Genomic DNA, 15,935 nt, shown 5'->3' with positions numbered 1-15,935 from the left:
AAGCTGCGTATTGGTCTTCACCGTCTTCAGGAATAGTAGAATTATCAGAGTTTGCCGCGATGCAAGGCAAGTCAAACGACCTAGCAGGACTGCGACCGTACACGGTCAGGAGAGCGCGCCTGGCGATATTGCTTATGATAACGTCGTGAAAGTATCTGCAAGTTGCTCTCAGCATCGCGCCATTATATGCGGTTGATCGCGCAGGCCAGGGGACTATAATCCTGGCAGAAAGCCGCCCATAGCTGTCGATAATAAACCCTAAGTTGCAAAGAAGCAATAGAAATGCATTTGGATAAATACATGCCATATAAATTCTTGCCATGCTGCCAAGGCAAATGCAGTTGCAAACGTTGTACATCTAGCTTCAACCGCTACGTCAATTTTCCATAGCACCAAAGCGCACCCAAGCCGCATACCGGACGACACGCAAAAGTTTACTTTACCGGGGCAGCTGATAAGGAGCGTTTGTACCTGCGGTAGACATTTTCGCAGTCGAACAAGTCCGTCGACCCTTTTGGATTTTTGAACATAAAGACTTGTGTATGATTCTTAGTAGGCTCTGAGGTGATGGATGAAACTCGAAAACTTCTGGTCGAGACAAGAGTGAAGGACTTGGGGGCGCTTACCAGTTCAAACCTGGTTCAGTTGCTCGATACAAGCACAGTTGGGCAAGCACTTCAGGTGCAGCATGTACCATAGATACATGTAGTCGTCGGCTTTCCTGGGGGAATTGTCAAAATTGTACTTTCAGCCGTCGTCTAGCTGCTGACTGTACTCTTGCCTTTATACTGTTATCGGCTTATGGCTGCTGCAGGTTCTAGCCGAAAATCGAATTCTATCTGCGCCTGTAATTGCGCCCGGTGACGATGGTGTTGCGGAGGGCGTCGTATGGCCAGCACAGCTGCCGAATTCAGACATTATGGGGTGAGCGACTTGTGCAGCGACCCAATACCTTTCTGTCTGGCAATACGCCGTCCCGTGCCTCTGGTATCCTTCATTTCCTGTAATGATCACGCAATCGATGTTAACGTCGAATGCTGCACTCAATTCTCCCGTGACGAGCCGTGGGCCACCATGTTCTTCATTTTGCAGGTTTGTTTGTGTCAACGACATCCTAACAAGCTTCCTGGAATGTAAGCTGGGCTATTTCGCTGTATGGGCGAGCCAGTGACCTGGCGAAGGGTGGTGTGCGGACCCTTTTCCTAACAAATGAACGTTCTTCAGCTCGCACCCCAACACCCAGCTCGCTTTGCGCCCCACGATCGGTCAAACGTGCGGTTGGATTGGTTGGTTGCAACGGCAGAGGCGGTGCGCCATGCAGCCTTTCCGATGAAATATAGATGTGGGAAAAGGCTGCTTGTTCCCTCGCAACCTTCATTCTTTCAACCCTTCCAAAATTTGGGTCCTCGAGTTATAATCCCATTTGGGTCATGCAACACCTCCTGCCACCATCACTCATCCCACCCGGAAAAGGCTACTCACGGGAATTTGGCGGTGTCGACTACGTCAACAACCGTGTTAACGGTCATCACGCCAACGGTCGCAGCGTCACGGCAAACGGCCATCACGCTGCCGCTGCCGCCGCCGCCGCTAACGCAGGGTGTGCGACCCCTGCCGCCGCCGCCGCCGCCGCCGCCGCCACTAGCTCTAGTGGTGGCGGCGGCTGCATGCTGGCCCGCATGCGGATGTTGGAGGCGATGGGTCAGCGGTTCGCCGAACAACAGCTACGACATCTCTCCTGTAAGGGTACGACAAGGGCTCGAGTACGACAAGTGTAGGATGGTAATGGGGTTGGGGGCCTACAGGAATAGGTCACCCGGGTACATGAAGGACCTTTCGGAGGCTCGCTCCGTTGCATTGGTCACAGCACTCCGCCTCCGCAAGTGGGCGGCGCAGAGGCAGGCTGCGGCTTGGGCCGTGTGATCTTGGGGGGAGATGGCGGGACTCATCCCGGCGGTTGATACGGGAACCAGGAAAAGGGGGGGAGGGGCCAGCAGCCGGAGCTTGGACACCGTGTGTGTGCGTTTGTGCGTTGCATGACGGCCTCGTGTGGATCTCTCCCCCCCCTTTCCCCCTCCAGGTATTGATGGGGACTTCCTCCACAGCCGCCACGCGGGGGAGGCCACCCTCCTGGAGCTGGCCATGTACGGCTTTCTGGATCCAAAACGAAGGTGGGCTGGTTTGTCTGTCTGTCTGTTGGTGGGTTGGCGGGAAGGACCTCCCCGTCGATCACACACGGCGGGGCACGGACACACACGCACACAGCTCACATGCACACGTACCTACCTACCTACCTACCTACCTACCTACCTACCTACAGAGGCATGCACGAGGGCGAGCAACAGTCTCGGGTGGTCCACAGAGTGGCCCTGTTCGACAGCAGCGGCCGCATCACCGCCATTATTTCGCAGTCGGACATTTGCCGCTTCCTGGCGGCCCGACTGCACGTGTTGGGGCCTCTGGGGGCCGCCACGGTGGCGGAGCTCGGGTGGGGCAGCAAGCAGGTGGGGGGGAGGGGGAGGGGAAGAGGCTTACAGGCACTTCGGGGGGAGTGGACGGGACAGAGAAAGGGGGGGGAAAAGGGCGGAGGGGCAAGGGGGAGCAGGTAGAAGGGAGACGGAGGGGAATGATGTGCGAGTTCTACTTGAGGTAAAAACCTCAAAAGAGTTACGGAGGCGAGCCTGTGCTTGAGAGAGGGAGGAGGGGAGGTCGGTGACTGTGCTCGGTGCTAGGCATGAGGGGCAACAGGGCGGTGGGAGTACCTTGGGGCTTTTAATTGGGGCCTTTCCTTTCCCTCTGATCCGCCATTCTTCTCCCCTTGTGTCTGTCTGTCTGTCTGTGTATCTGTCTATCCACCTCAGGTGGTGAGCTGCACACCGGAGACCCCCGCACTGGAGGCCATGAGGATGATGGTGGAGGAGGGAGTCAGTTCGCTGGCAGTGGTGGCGGCGTCCGGATCTGGATCTGGAACTGGACTGGCGCCGGAACCGGCATCTGCATCAGCGGCATCACCAGCGGCGGCACCCGCCATGCTGGGTTGTCGGCCCGCTGCTGGTGGAGGAGGAGGAGGGGGAGGAGGTCGGCTGCTCGGGAACTTTAGTGCGAGCGAGATGCGGTGGGTTGCGGAGTAGTCCTCACATATAATAATAAGGATAAGAATACTACTATTAATATTAATAGGAATAATATGAATAATAGGAATAATAATTAATGGTAATGATAAGAACGGTGATGGTGGTTTGCCCTCTCCTCCCTCCCAGTCTCGGTCGGCTAGCAGGACTAGGATAGTCGCGTTGGTCGGGTTGGCCGCGCGTTTTTTTGGGGGGGTGGGAGGAGCACTTGTATATCACCAGCTTTTTATTACCAGCTAATCAGCCAGTTCTTGGCCAAACCTCGTCAATGCCGCCGCCAGGCCGGCGGCAAACTTTATTCCGGCTTCACGTCAGCAGTTTTTTACTACTTTTCCGCCGCCTCTACACCTACCTTTACTTCTTTACGGCTTGGCATTACTGATTTTCTTCTGCGCATTTTTAGTCTTGGCGGCTAGGTAGGTAGTTTCCCGACACCTTCTTCATTACGTCATCCCGAGGTCGCCGCCTTCGAAAACGCCTTTTGGCCAGTTCTACGTCTGGTACACTCTTGCCCTGGCAGCAGCTTCACTCGTTCGTGGTTTGTCTTTCCCCTCTCAGCCACATAACAACATCTCCCCCCTTGCTCCCCTCTACCTCCCACCTCCCCCGCTTTTCTTAGGACCATGACTGCCGAGCACTTCGGCGCTCTGGCCCTCCCAGTCGGGGAGTTCCTGGCGCTGGAGAACGAGACCGAGTACGTGGCGGTGAATAGAGAGGTAGGGGGCATGCTTTCTGCCGCTTCCGTTCTTTCCGTCGCACTCCCCGCTACTATTACTACTAGTGCTCCCTCTTTATGCTTCTCCCCGGCCCGGGTTGCGTGATGTGATGTGATGTTGTGCAGCGGCTTCTCTCCGAGGAGGGTTTGCTGGGGTCCCCCGCGCACGACTTCGTTCGGGAGCGGGTGCGGCGGGTGCGGCCCCACAGCCCCGGGGAGGAGGTGGGGCAGCGGCTGGTGGTGGCCACCCGGGACAACACATTTGCGGAGGTGGGTACCCGCCGGGGGGGCCCGGGGGGGGGGAGAAGGGGGGATTAGGGCAGCTAGGGGGGCAGTGTGGGTGGGTCGGGAGGAGGGGACACTGGGCTTTGGGCTACCTGGTCTGACTTCCCTCCCTCTTCTTTCCTTTCCCTTCCCTGCCTTGGTGGGTTCTCTATATAGGTTGAGTGAGTGAGTGGGTGGGTGAGGGGCAACAAGCGAAAAGGGGGGAAAGACGAACCACACACGATTGAAGCTGCTGCCAGGGCAAGAGAGTATCAAACGTAGAACTGACCGAAACTGAACGAAAAGGGGGGAGGGAAGGGCTAGAGGAGGCTGAGGGGGTTCTGCGGCGTTACGGGTATCAGATTTCTCTCCGAGGTATATAGCAGAGGGCTCATGAACCGGGGAGGGAGGGGGGGAAGGAGGGGTTGGGGAAGGATCAGTATGGACGGGTGGGAGGGGCTTCCGAACCACACCACAACCGTGCCAAGCCTACCCGTAACCCCGCAGGTCGTTGGGCTGCTTGTACGGCACCGCATACACCGTGTGTACATCGTGGACGAGCGGGAGGTACCGGTGGGCATCGTCACGTGCACGGACATACTGCGGAAGGTGGTTGAGATGGCAACTACGGTGGCGCCGCCATCACCCTCCTCCCCTTCCGCAACAGCAGCAGCAGCAGCCTCAGCACCGGCAGCAGGAAAGGGAGCAGCAGCGCATGGATTGGGATATTCGGTAGCTTGATTAGGCCTATAAGGACTTATAGGAGGGGAGGAGATACGGGCGGAAATGGTTGACGGCAGGGCCTGGTGTGCGTATGTATGTATATGTGTGCTACTGCTGTTGTTGCTTGTCGGTAAGCGCCTTAGACGTCGCTTGTAGCGTTAACGGCGGAGTAGTGAGTAGCTCTTCAGCCTGCTGTACTGTACGGACTACATCAGTATGGATGGGGCAACGCATTGAGGGCTTGCGTGGCGGTTTTTGCTTTACTAGTCAGGGCGGCTCGCCCCCGCGGGGGTCGGTGGGGAGCTCTGGGATGACTTGCGACATGTTGCATATGTCAGTCACCGCTGTTGCTAAACCGTCCTGGTTTTTGTGTTTTTTCTTGGCTCCCTCCGGCTCTGCCCTGTCCTGTCCTGTTTCGTTCACCACCTCGTCAGTTGAACCCATGTCCTATATCTGTTCGTCTGTCCATCGGTCGGTCTGATAACGTTTTGGCAGTTCCGGTTCTTCCATTTCATCGGAGGAGAGGATTTAATGGAGGTTTGTGTTTTGGTCCCATGGGATGTCCGGAAACAGGTAACTACACATACAGACATACAGACGTAATCTGGACGGACGGTAACGGTACGACGGAGCCATGGTATGAGCAAGGCATGTTTGACTGGTCCCGTCGAGTGAAAGGAGGCGTGGACTGTCATGCCACGTCATGACGTGCTGTACACCAGCGGTTTCAAAGCGGTTCCAACGGGACACACACACTCTCATGTACACAAACGGGGGGGGTGCTCCTCCTCTTTCAGCGCGCCTCTGTTGCCCTGCTGGTTGGACTTTAGGTTGAAGGTTGACTCTAAGGGTTCATTGACGAACGGCTACAGGAGATTTGAAAGCTATGATGGCAGCAGCTCTCCATGTTCAGCTGGGTTCGGTGGTTATTGGGGTATAGAGAAATAGCGGGTAGGGTGGGGTGATTGGGAAGAGGGGGAAAAGCCCTTGGCGGGACTGGTAAGGGTGTTACACACAGTCTGCAGTTGTCTGCTGCGGCTTCCGGTATCCAGGAGGCCGATGAGGCTTTGGCTTCAGCATCATGGGGCCTGTCCAGGTGACAGAACTCACGCAGGGGAGCTGCCTCCCCCCACGCACAAGGCTTAGTGGCTTAGTAACCTCACCCCCCCCCACACACACACACCAGCCCAGTTCCCGACACTGATGCTACCCTGTGATGTATTCGGGGTCTCCAAATCACCCGTCATTACGTCCAGGGAGGCCCCACAGCTCCGGAGGGTCGCTCCGAAACACTCCATATGCGTACCTGCATCGGTGCGTGCTTTGATTGTTGTCGGGGGTTTGGGATACTGCTACTGCAACGTAAGGTTGGTGCTCATTGTGTGATGCGTCCCCCCCTCTCCCTATCGACATGACCGTCCAGAACAGAAAGAGCTTGCGGAACACATACATACATGCATACATACGTACATACATACAGGCAGGCGGCTGGCAGAGGTTAAGGCCTGACTTCTGCTCCCAGTCGACCCAGTCGACCCGGGTTCAAATCCGCCTGCCGGCTCCTCGGGTGTTTGAGGAGTGATGAAATGGGAGGTGGCCCCCCATCTTATGGACGGTGTAGGACGTGATAATATCAACTTGCGAGCTGACCAGGAACTAAGTTGATGCGCCGTTGATCCGCTAGATTTGGTTGGATGCTGGTGGTGAGTTGCCGAACCCAACGAATACATTCTGAAGTCGGATGGGGTGACGGATTAGGGTGCCCCTCTAGCAGGGGAGAGCAGGGACTGCCCCGGGAAAGGGGGCCGCTGGCGAAGTTAACCACCCTGTAACAACATACATACATACATACATACATACATACATACATACATACATACATACATACATACATACATACATACATACATACATACATACATACATACATACATACATACATACATACATACATACATACATACATACATACATACATACATACATACATACATACATACATACATACATACATACATACATACATACATACATACATACATACATACATACATATGCAAAGCAATGCCTTCATGAGGGGCATCGCTACTTCGGCCGGCCCAGTTAATACCAAACACGCACCTGAGTTTCTTTCTCTCGCTTAAGCCAACTTAAGCCAAAAAAGAGACGCCGTGCACGGCTCTCCAGGGAGGGGTTGAAGCTTTGCGGCTGCACACAAAGAAAAGAAGTCCCGAGGAGCTCAGGACAGCGGCTGGGCCTCCTCCTCCTGGGATTGCTTTCCAGCACTTAGGAACATTTGGGTGCGTGTGTGTGGTTGTTAGGGGCACGTGGAAAGGCCCGACCACCGCCGACCACCTAAGCCATTCCCTCTCCATTCGTACTCTGCCGGAACAGGCACAGCCACATGCAGTAGACTCACTCGCGTGATAATGTGTGCAGGGTGTACATGGGTCCCGCGCACCGCATGTGTCGGCTTCCTGTATGGGTTTGGGCAGTTCGCTGGCTAGCTAGCAGTGGGTAATCAACTGCCGTCAGCCACCACCTGACTTCCAGGTACCCGGGCAGATGGCGAAGTATAAGCACTGGATGGGGCTGCCCTTTTCGGGAGCCGTAGCCGTCATGTGGCCGACACATGCTAAGGTTTTGATTCCTCGTTTAGCAGTCAATGCAGCTTCGTTTATGTTGCTGGGCTTTGGAGGCAAACACAGCACGAAGGGGCAAGTACCATGTCCCCAGGGAGCAGCGGTTTTGCCGCTGTTGTGGTACTAATAGCCAAATCGAGGATGAAAAACACGTGTTATTGGAATGCCCAGCCTATAATGATATTCGTGCGGAAGAGGGATTCAATCATCACAGAGCGTGTTGGAGGCCAGCCAGTACGTCTGGCGAGGATGTGGGCTCACCGCAACTCAGTTATCCCCTTTGGGCGCTAGTCTGGGCTGATACGGGTACGGGTATAGTAGGTAGTCCTGCTGATTTCCCCATTTGGCCCCAACCCAATTTCCCGAGCTCGGCAAGGACGTATGCCATCGGAGCTAGAAGCGGCAGGTGAAGGTGTATCCATTACATTCAGGTGCAATGTGCACATTGCAAACCCATTGCTATCACGTGTAGAGTGAGTAATTCCGTAGCCAGAACCGACAACAGCCCACCACCAAAAACGGCATCCAATTGGTTAATTCACCCGGGCCCTATGTGTCATGTGGTGCATGTGTTGCGGTTTTTAGATGACTTGTATTGCCTAGCTGTACTTGCTTCTCTTTCTGCCGGACTCTGCCCGAAGCGCAACTGCGCCGAGCCCCATAAATCCAGGTTCAAAATCAGAAAGAATCCTGATAAATATCTCTAAATTAAAACCAATAATCCGCCCAAGGTCAGCACCCGCAATTCCTAAGGTTTTTTTGGCAACAATAACAACCCTCTATCACAGCTCCATTTCTAAAGCTGTCACCGTAGCAGAGTACCTTAACTTTTCCACGTCAAGAAAAGATAATAATATAGTGTCCACTTGTCCTCTGCAACAGGACAAGTCAGGCGGTCTAAGAAGGAGTGCCCAAAACGACTCTTAGCATGCCAGCAATGCATATGTCATCATGTAGTACGGCATCGTCAAATTCCAACGGACACAACGGAATAATCCTTGGCATCCCGCGATGCTCAAATGTACAGTCATGCAGCAAGCAGCGATGCAAGCTAGCTAATGACCACGTCTCGCGTCCAACCCAGAGGCCAAAACACCAGAGCATGTATCCCAAGTGGGTGAGCGTGGTCATGCAAAGACAGTACAGTGAAGATGAGTTGGTGGCAAGCAAATAGCACCCATCAACTCCGATGTCAGAATAATAACGTCTAATACCACTCAATGACAGCACGGCGAACGAAGTTACGTTTCGTGAACATGTGAAGTGAGCACATGACATATAAGCTGGCAGGCGAAGGAGGTTAAGAGGGTTACCTAAAAGAAAGAAATTTTGAGCTTCAACCGCTCTTATAAATTTAAGCCATTCAGGCCAAGAGAATAAACGAGATTGCGGCATGGCAAGAGAAATTGAGCGGAAAAGCACATGCTCCACCTGCACGAACCTGCCCCTCAAGCAAGCTGTCATCCTGCTGGCCACTCGGCGTCACGCCAACATTCAATTACAACTTTGATAAAAAGTCGTCCAGCCGCGGTGCCGTACCGGGAAGCCGTACCCACGCACTCTGGCCGTACACATCTCCGTTCAGCAGGAACAACATGTACCAGCCCGGCGGCGCGATGTTGATGTCGGGAGGGCCATTGAGCACGAGACGACGGGCATCCACGTCCTGGGACAGAATCTCCAGACCGACCTGGGGGTGTGAGGCGAGAGAATGAGGACATTTAGATGCGAGAAACGAATGCATTATGTAAAACTTTCTTTTTGGCATTGAATTCAGTATTCCAGTTACGAATTTAATTGCAACCCTGATATGCTGAAGGAGTTTCAGCCATCACAGGACTAGCCCGTCCGCCCCCCGCGGGGTCCTTCCCACATTCACCCAACAGGCGGGGCACAGGAGGCAGCTAGGCCCGTCTATCCTTCCTCTCAGATAGATCCCTCCGACATCTCGTCATGAGGCCGACCCACCACTCTCTGGTTCATGTTGGTCGAGTGGGTTGTTGAACTCGGCGAAACCAGCACTGCAGATGTCACCGTGTCGTTTGCGTAAAACATGCTGTACTGCAACGCAAAAGGCTCCCCGTACTGCATTACGTTGACGCTGTCGTACTCATCCCACGTGGCGTCATCCATGGAAATGATTTGTGGCTTCGCAGTTACGTTAAACCAGCATGGCGGCCGGAACACCTCGATGCGGTACTCGGGAAGACCAGAAGGTGACTTGGAGATGCCGCCCGGGGTGGTGTACCAGTACCTGCATGGATCATAACCGAAAGGCGGAGTGAGGTGCGAATTTCCGAACCGTCAAGATAATCTAGCACAGCATCCACAGTTCTCAGAGGCCCCATCACAGAGCGAAAACACACCACAATGGACGCGGGGGCGGATTGCTGTTGCGCCGGTCGTCGCCTTACTTGTCGCATCGGTCGCATCCCGCCACCAAAAGCGACCCGTCTGTGGTCAATGACACCGTCGAGTGGTAGAGCCGCGGTATCATGGAACGGGACATGAGCCGCATGCGGCTTCCAGAAGGTTCATCAGGGTCGTACAGTACGGGCCACAGGTTGGGCTCGTTGGCCTTGGCAACACCGCCCGAAGCGCTGTCGCCCGCCAGCCCTTTCTGCGGGGCGGTAGAGCACCGGAGAAGCAGAGTACGTGAGGGGCAGGTCGTACATAAGCACATACGGGCAGGATGACATAGCACCGTAAGCAAGCGTACAGCCACATCGTTTATTCCCGCCTTCCTCCATCAATCGCAGCACGACAGTCGCCACTCACCACCGCTCCGTTGAGCACCACGACTTTGCCGTTGGGCAGCAGCACCGCATCCCCCATCACGCGAGGCAGAGGCATCTTCTCGGCAGTCCAACCGTCACCTGCAATCACACATCAACAACGAGCGGCACGTGCAAGATTCAGACGGACACGGGTTCAGGGTGGACATGGCAGGCTAGATGTTAGCCGCACCACTTACCAAATGTGTAATTCCTGGTAGCCGGGTCATAAACAACCTTAATCCTCAGCGCCAGCCTGCTGGCTGTGGTGTTGATCCAGCCATAGCTGAACTGACCGCCAAAAAAGACCACTTCAGGCGTGTATCCGTTGTCGGGTGTGAGCGGAAGCATGACGCTGGTGCCCGTGAAGGGGTATTCGGTGAAAATGCCCTTAGCTACAGTGGACCAGCTGGGCAGTGTCGTACGCACAGTGCCCGTCATCGGCTCCGTAATTTCGCCATAACGGTTGCAGAAGATGAAGAGATCGCCCGTGGGCAAGACGTACTGCATGTACATAGCGACGGCAACACAAAGGTAAAGTACGGGCCACTTGTCCCTGAATAGCCCAGGATGGTCACATCTCGCCGCCACGTAAACAGCTTTGTGCCATCAATACCGCAGCCACCAGGCAGGCACGCATTAGAATGTTCCAACTCGTTGCAAGCGGATCCTGAGAGCACATCAACCGCTGTCCCCCAAGCCGCCCCAACCCCAACATACCGTATTGGGATAATAAATGTCGTTGGTCTTGGTGACAAGACCGTTGGAATGATTTTGTTTTGCCAACGCGGTCGGGTTCGCGGGATCCCAAATTTCGTAGATGGGATTCTTGCCAGCGCCTGCACGACATTCGGCATCACGCACATTAAGGAGGGGGTTCATCGGCCTGGATGCGCTCTAGATGCCATGAATGGTTAGATGGTCGACCCTTCAGGATCCAATCTATAGGATCTAACAGGATCCATTATAAACATAATTAATGATTCACCCATTCCCTTGCCTTCCCTTCAGGCGCGCCTACCGAGAAATATACTACATACCGGGCGAGTCTCCACTTCACGGCTGTCCGGGCAGTCGCGGGTAGCGCCTTTAAGCGACATTCCTTGACGGTCAACTATTAGCCGCCGTACCCCAACCATTCATATCAAAAAAGAGGGGCTGAAAAAGTCCTCTGAATATGCTGGCAGAGCGCCTTAACGCGTATTTATAGATGATTATGTGTGTCGTTCTATACGGCAGCTACCACAAACGAAAAGTGTGATTAAAGCCCTGGAGTATTGTTGTGCAGGTCGGGTGTTTCTGGTCACCACATCTGCATTTGGTTTTCCTTCCCCCTGGTTGCGGTAATGCACGACACGCTCACCGTCGCCAGGAAGCTTCGTGCCGCCCATAATGGTGACCTTGCCGCTGGGCAGCAGAGTCGCGGTGGGGTACCAGCGGGGGTACGACATATTAGTAATCCTCTTGAAGGTGAGTGTCCTGCGGGAGAAGATGCGGACGCCCTTGAGCCCGTCGGCGTAGCCTGATTTGGCAATGTGCCCACCAACCACCATCACGTGGCCGTCCTGCAATGGGGGAGAAACAAGTTTTACATAAATGTGGCTAAGGCCAAAACAGCGGTGTCGACTGGAGAATGATGATGAAGTGGTGTTGCCTAGTATTGCCTAGCATTTACTGTGGATTATGGATCTCCGGGGCATGTTTGCCACGATGGGGCCCCCGGGTTATGAGCAGCTAGCGGCGCTGGGAAGCACTAATACTACGTCTGGGTTGCAAAACAAGCCTTTGCGCTATCAGGCCATGTAAGCTACACACGTTCTAAAATCGCTCAGGATGTAATAGTCCTTTCCATGCATGCCTCCCGGCGCAGAGGATGGGCACAAAAATGCACAATGCTCGTCCAGATCCTCCTAATTGCCGTACACACCTGCGTCACGGTATGTCCCGAACAAAATACAGAGTCCGTATAATTGACGTTGGTGAAACGATTAGCAATGTAGTCGTAATAGCCCACAATATTGCTGCCCTTATCGGGATGGCGGCCGCTGGGGCGCTCCATGAAAAAGAACTTGTCCGTACCGGGTACCATGCACAGGTGTACGGCGACGACGTTGCCCATGATTTTCTGCATTCAACAATGCCAACAACATCGCCGGCTGAAGCGCCGCAGTGACAGCGCGCACGGGTTCCAGAGGACCCAGGACTGGATAACCTTAATATAATCACCCATGCATGGGGCCCCCCGGCGTTAACTGACACCCCCATTCCTGCGGAACTTGTAAATCGTGAAAATCTTAAGCACGCCTGGCGTATTAAGGGTTTCCCGCCGTGGCTGGGAGCTTCCAAATACATGTCCTAAGTCCTAAATTAAAACACACTGCTTTCTCCGAAACGCTGCAAGCCATGGAATGCAAAGTCTGCATTAGCTCGCAGCAAGGACTGTGCGACCAAACCCACCAGGGCCCACTCCCCATACGCCTCCCTGTCGTCGCTTGGGATGATGGGCAAACTGATAAGACCATCACCCGGGGTGCTGGCGTTGGCATCGCTGGGTCCCGATGACTCTGGTGGCACACGGTGGGGAAATTCCGCAAACGAAGAAGACATGACAATCAACAAGTGCGCGCGCGCGTGTGTGCTTGTGCTTGTGCTTGTGTGTGTGTTTGTGTGTATGTGTCTGCTTGTGTGTGTGCTTGTGTGCTTGTGTGTGTATGTATGTGTATGAAAAATATAAAAGAGGCCCCATATGGGCATAACTCCTTTAATGCGCTGAAACAGGTTACTTCGCCGAAGTGCAGTTGCTTGGTTGCTCAGAATTACACACACGAATCAGTGACGTGGGTTAAAAGGCAAGACACAGAACTAACAGACAATATCACCGTAACGCCAGCCAATGCAAAATCGGTTTCCGTGAGTTATACCCTTACCATCTTCAACAGAGGCATTGTACGGCGGCGAGGCTGGGGGCTTCGGGGGACTGGGTTGTGGAGACGGGGGCCGCGGGCTGGGGGGTGAGTTCGGGGGCGGTGGGGAAGGCGATAGCGGCTTCGGGGGCGGGGACGACGGCTTCCGAGGGGGCGGCGAGGGTTTAGGTGGGCTGGGCGGGAGTTTAGGTGGGGATGACGGCTTCTTGGGTGGAGACGATGGCTTCTGTGGTGGCGGAGAGGGCCTTGGTGAGGGCGGGGTTTTGGGTGTTGCCAAAACGCGGCGGCCAGTCTGTAAGAGTGTTGAGGCCAAATCCGTCATCTTGCTGTTGCTGGATTCAACCGAGTACCCATTTCCATTAGAAGATTTGGTGAGATGCGAGTTGTCGTTGGTTTCCGGCGCGAGGAGCTGGCGGCCAGTCCACCGACCAGCGGTTTGCCTCAGGCGATCGCGTCCGGCCTTACTTCCAACACCTGCCGCCCCGTGAAGATCAGCCGGTGCTGTGTCTGCTGCAGTCGTCAGGGAGTGGACATGTGCACTCGCCGAGGCGCTGGTCGACGCCAGCAGGAGCAAAGCTGGGAGAAGAACCAGGAGAAGGCTCGCCATGATTAGTTGGCGTGAGATAGCCGAGAGTTACAATGAAAAAGTGTTATAATGCGAGTGCTCCGCCTAGTTGCTAATAATACACGTTAGAGCTAAAATAAAGTGTCCTACTGTGAATGGGCGTAAATTGGTCGGAGGCAGCAGCTAGGGACGATTTTGTGAAGTCCCACTGCTTGTCACATCCCAAGCATCAATGCAATAATGTTTTAGCGGCAAAGGACTATATGAGCGGGTGGAAGTAGGTAGTCGTATTACGTGAAAACCATGACTCAATTATACGGCAAGGAAGGGTTGTCGGGTCAGTCGCCGTGAACGTTCAAAACTTCCATGGCCGACATGACAGTTGTGGTGTACGGTACAGTAAAACCAGTTGAAGTTCTTTTCTTAGGTTAAGCATTAGACAATATGAGCACTCGTATGTCCGCGAGCGGAGGGACAAAAGTGGGTGAGGTTTTAGCTGTTCCTGTCCTGCTGCCTCTTTTACCAGGACCGTATCAACATGACAGGACGAACAGACAGCTCAGAGCCACGCGAGCAACATGAAGGATAGCAAATGAAGATTAAAGAAAATGATATGTACGCAGTTATAGTTACTGATAATGCCTGCTTGCCCGTAGAAAACTGGCCCATAACTGGTTTTGAGCCTTTACAGTGGTTTCGCTTTGGACGCAAAACACGCAAACAAAATCAGAATGTATAATATAGATAAGTTTATGCATTATAACAACCTTTTCACGCTGTTTTATTAGCACCCCCGAAATCAGCGCAGACTTTAACTTTGCACCGCTTGTAAGCATGCTCAGTGTGGGGGCCGTGCTCCTAGCCGACCACACTGTAATCCGCTGTCCAACTTGTTCTAAACGGACCAGCTGCGTGTTAGGCTGGCGCCATGAGCTGAACCGTGCGTTAACCTAAGAGACAACGCAGAAGTCTCAAGCAAGCCGCGAAATTGCAATCATCTGCAGAGGTGAGAAACCTCTGCAGAAATGCTCACAAAACAAGGCGCACTCGGTGTGCACACTAATTACGCAAGCCCCTGTACCTAGGCGGATACCAAGCAGGTACACAACGGGTTGAGACACAGCCTATTTAAAATGTCTACGCCAATAGACTCCTGGGCAAGGAAGTCTGGCCGAAAATCAACACAACTACGCCCCAGTGCTTGCGCTGTCCGCGGAGCAGGGGATAAGAAATGAGCTGAGCATCCTCGGCCTGTTCTGACTGTGCCCTGGATTGTATCGGGCTTCTCGAACACTTGATTCTTCTCGAACACTTTGATTTATGTCCTTGAGGGTACAACAGCAAAAACGGGCCAAACCGCGGATATCGTGCCGACCCGTGGGAAGGTAGACTGCAAGGAGGTAGGTGCAAGCAGCACTGGGTGCTTGAGGCAAATTGAGGCGTTGAGGGCAATGGTTTTTATCACCAGATAAAGACACTTAAGGTAAGAGGATAGCAGCTCAAGGTTCAGCATGAAACTGCTCTAAACAAAACTGTTCATCATCCGTTACAGAAGCCGTTCCCTAGCAGGATGAAGCGCCGGGCGTCAAACGCGTCCACAAGATTGCATTATGCCGATCCGTTGTTGGTGCAATCGGAGATGCAACGATTTTGCATGAGGCTGTCATCGTGAGGGGGTTCACAAAGCCAGGCGTTAAAGGAACCTTCAACGATCAGCACAAAATAATTGACATACACGATCCTCAATCCCTGACCTAATTATACAGACCAAGGGGCCATGTAAAAGACCAAAAACGCTATCAGTCTAAAACCGCTCCACCGACACTCTTCCAAAACGAGGATCGATTGCCTGTAGACTTGGCAGATAGTGGGACTGCAAAACGTACATGTCCACGTTGTGCGCGAATAACGAGCCCATTGGAACGACGACGCCAGACAAATGCGATGTATGCCCGTGCCACCAAAATGTTTTGTGCCAGCACCTTCTGCTCGGATCCAAGTCTCGCGCCGCGCTTAGTCGTATCACCGCTGTTATCGCTCTAGTCGGTCCTAGTCAGCTCGTCCTGACTGAAATCAACTCATTGTAATAGAATTGATGAAAAGACGACTGTAGGTACCCTTATTACCGTTTTTGTGGACATGCGTCTATTAGCACTCCGTCAGGAAAGCACCCGCTTAAGCTCCAAGGAAACGCGAA

At 53.7% G+C, this 15,935-nt stretch overlaps 2 protein-coding genes across 2 annotated transcripts; one reads left to right on the top strand and one right to left on the bottom strand.

The window, feature by feature from the left end:
* Positions 1-415: 415 nt before the first annotated feature.
* VOLCADRAFT_107937 (uncharacterized protein) lies at positions 416-4,846 on the top strand (the record flags this gene model as incomplete). Its single annotated transcript, XM_002958013.1, has 11 exons — positions 416-681; positions 815-924; positions 1,093-1,133; positions 1,474-1,746; positions 2,081-2,171; positions 2,321-2,504; positions 2,862-3,115; positions 3,751-3,847; positions 3,973-4,116; positions 4,618-4,719; positions 4,781-4,846. The coding sequence occupies exons 1-11, from the start codon at positions 568-570 to the stop codon at positions 4,844-4,846; spliced, it is 1,476 nt and encodes a 491-aa protein (XP_002958059.1). The 5' UTR covers positions 416-567.
* Positions 4,847-6,079: 1,233 nt separating this feature from the next.
* Positions 6,080-13,780, bottom strand: VOLCADRAFT_107936 (glyoxal or galactose oxidase; the record flags this gene model as incomplete). Its single annotated transcript, XM_002957987.1, has 12 exons — positions 6,080-6,139; positions 6,955-7,041; positions 9,028-9,165; positions 9,444-9,729; positions 9,890-10,095; positions 10,254-10,351; positions 10,450-10,753; positions 10,970-11,088; positions 11,613-11,814; positions 12,177-12,374; positions 12,707-12,813; positions 13,177-13,780. The coding sequence occupies 12 exons, from the start codon at positions 13,778-13,780 to the stop codon at positions 6,080-6,082; spliced, it is 2,409 nt and encodes an 802-aa protein (XP_002958033.1).
* Positions 13,781-15,935: the final 2,155 nt, after the last annotated feature.

Source organism: Volvox carteri (assembly GCF_000143455.1).
Source record: "Volvox carteri f. nagariensis unplaced genomic scaffold VOLCAscaffold_84, whole genome shotgun sequence".
Classification (NCBI taxonomy): Eukaryota; Viridiplantae; Chlorophyta; class Chlorophyceae; order Chlamydomonadales; family Volvocaceae; genus Volvox; species Volvox carteri.
Note: the sequence above shows the minus strand (reverse complement) of the source record. Positions and strands in the feature narration are given on the sequence as shown.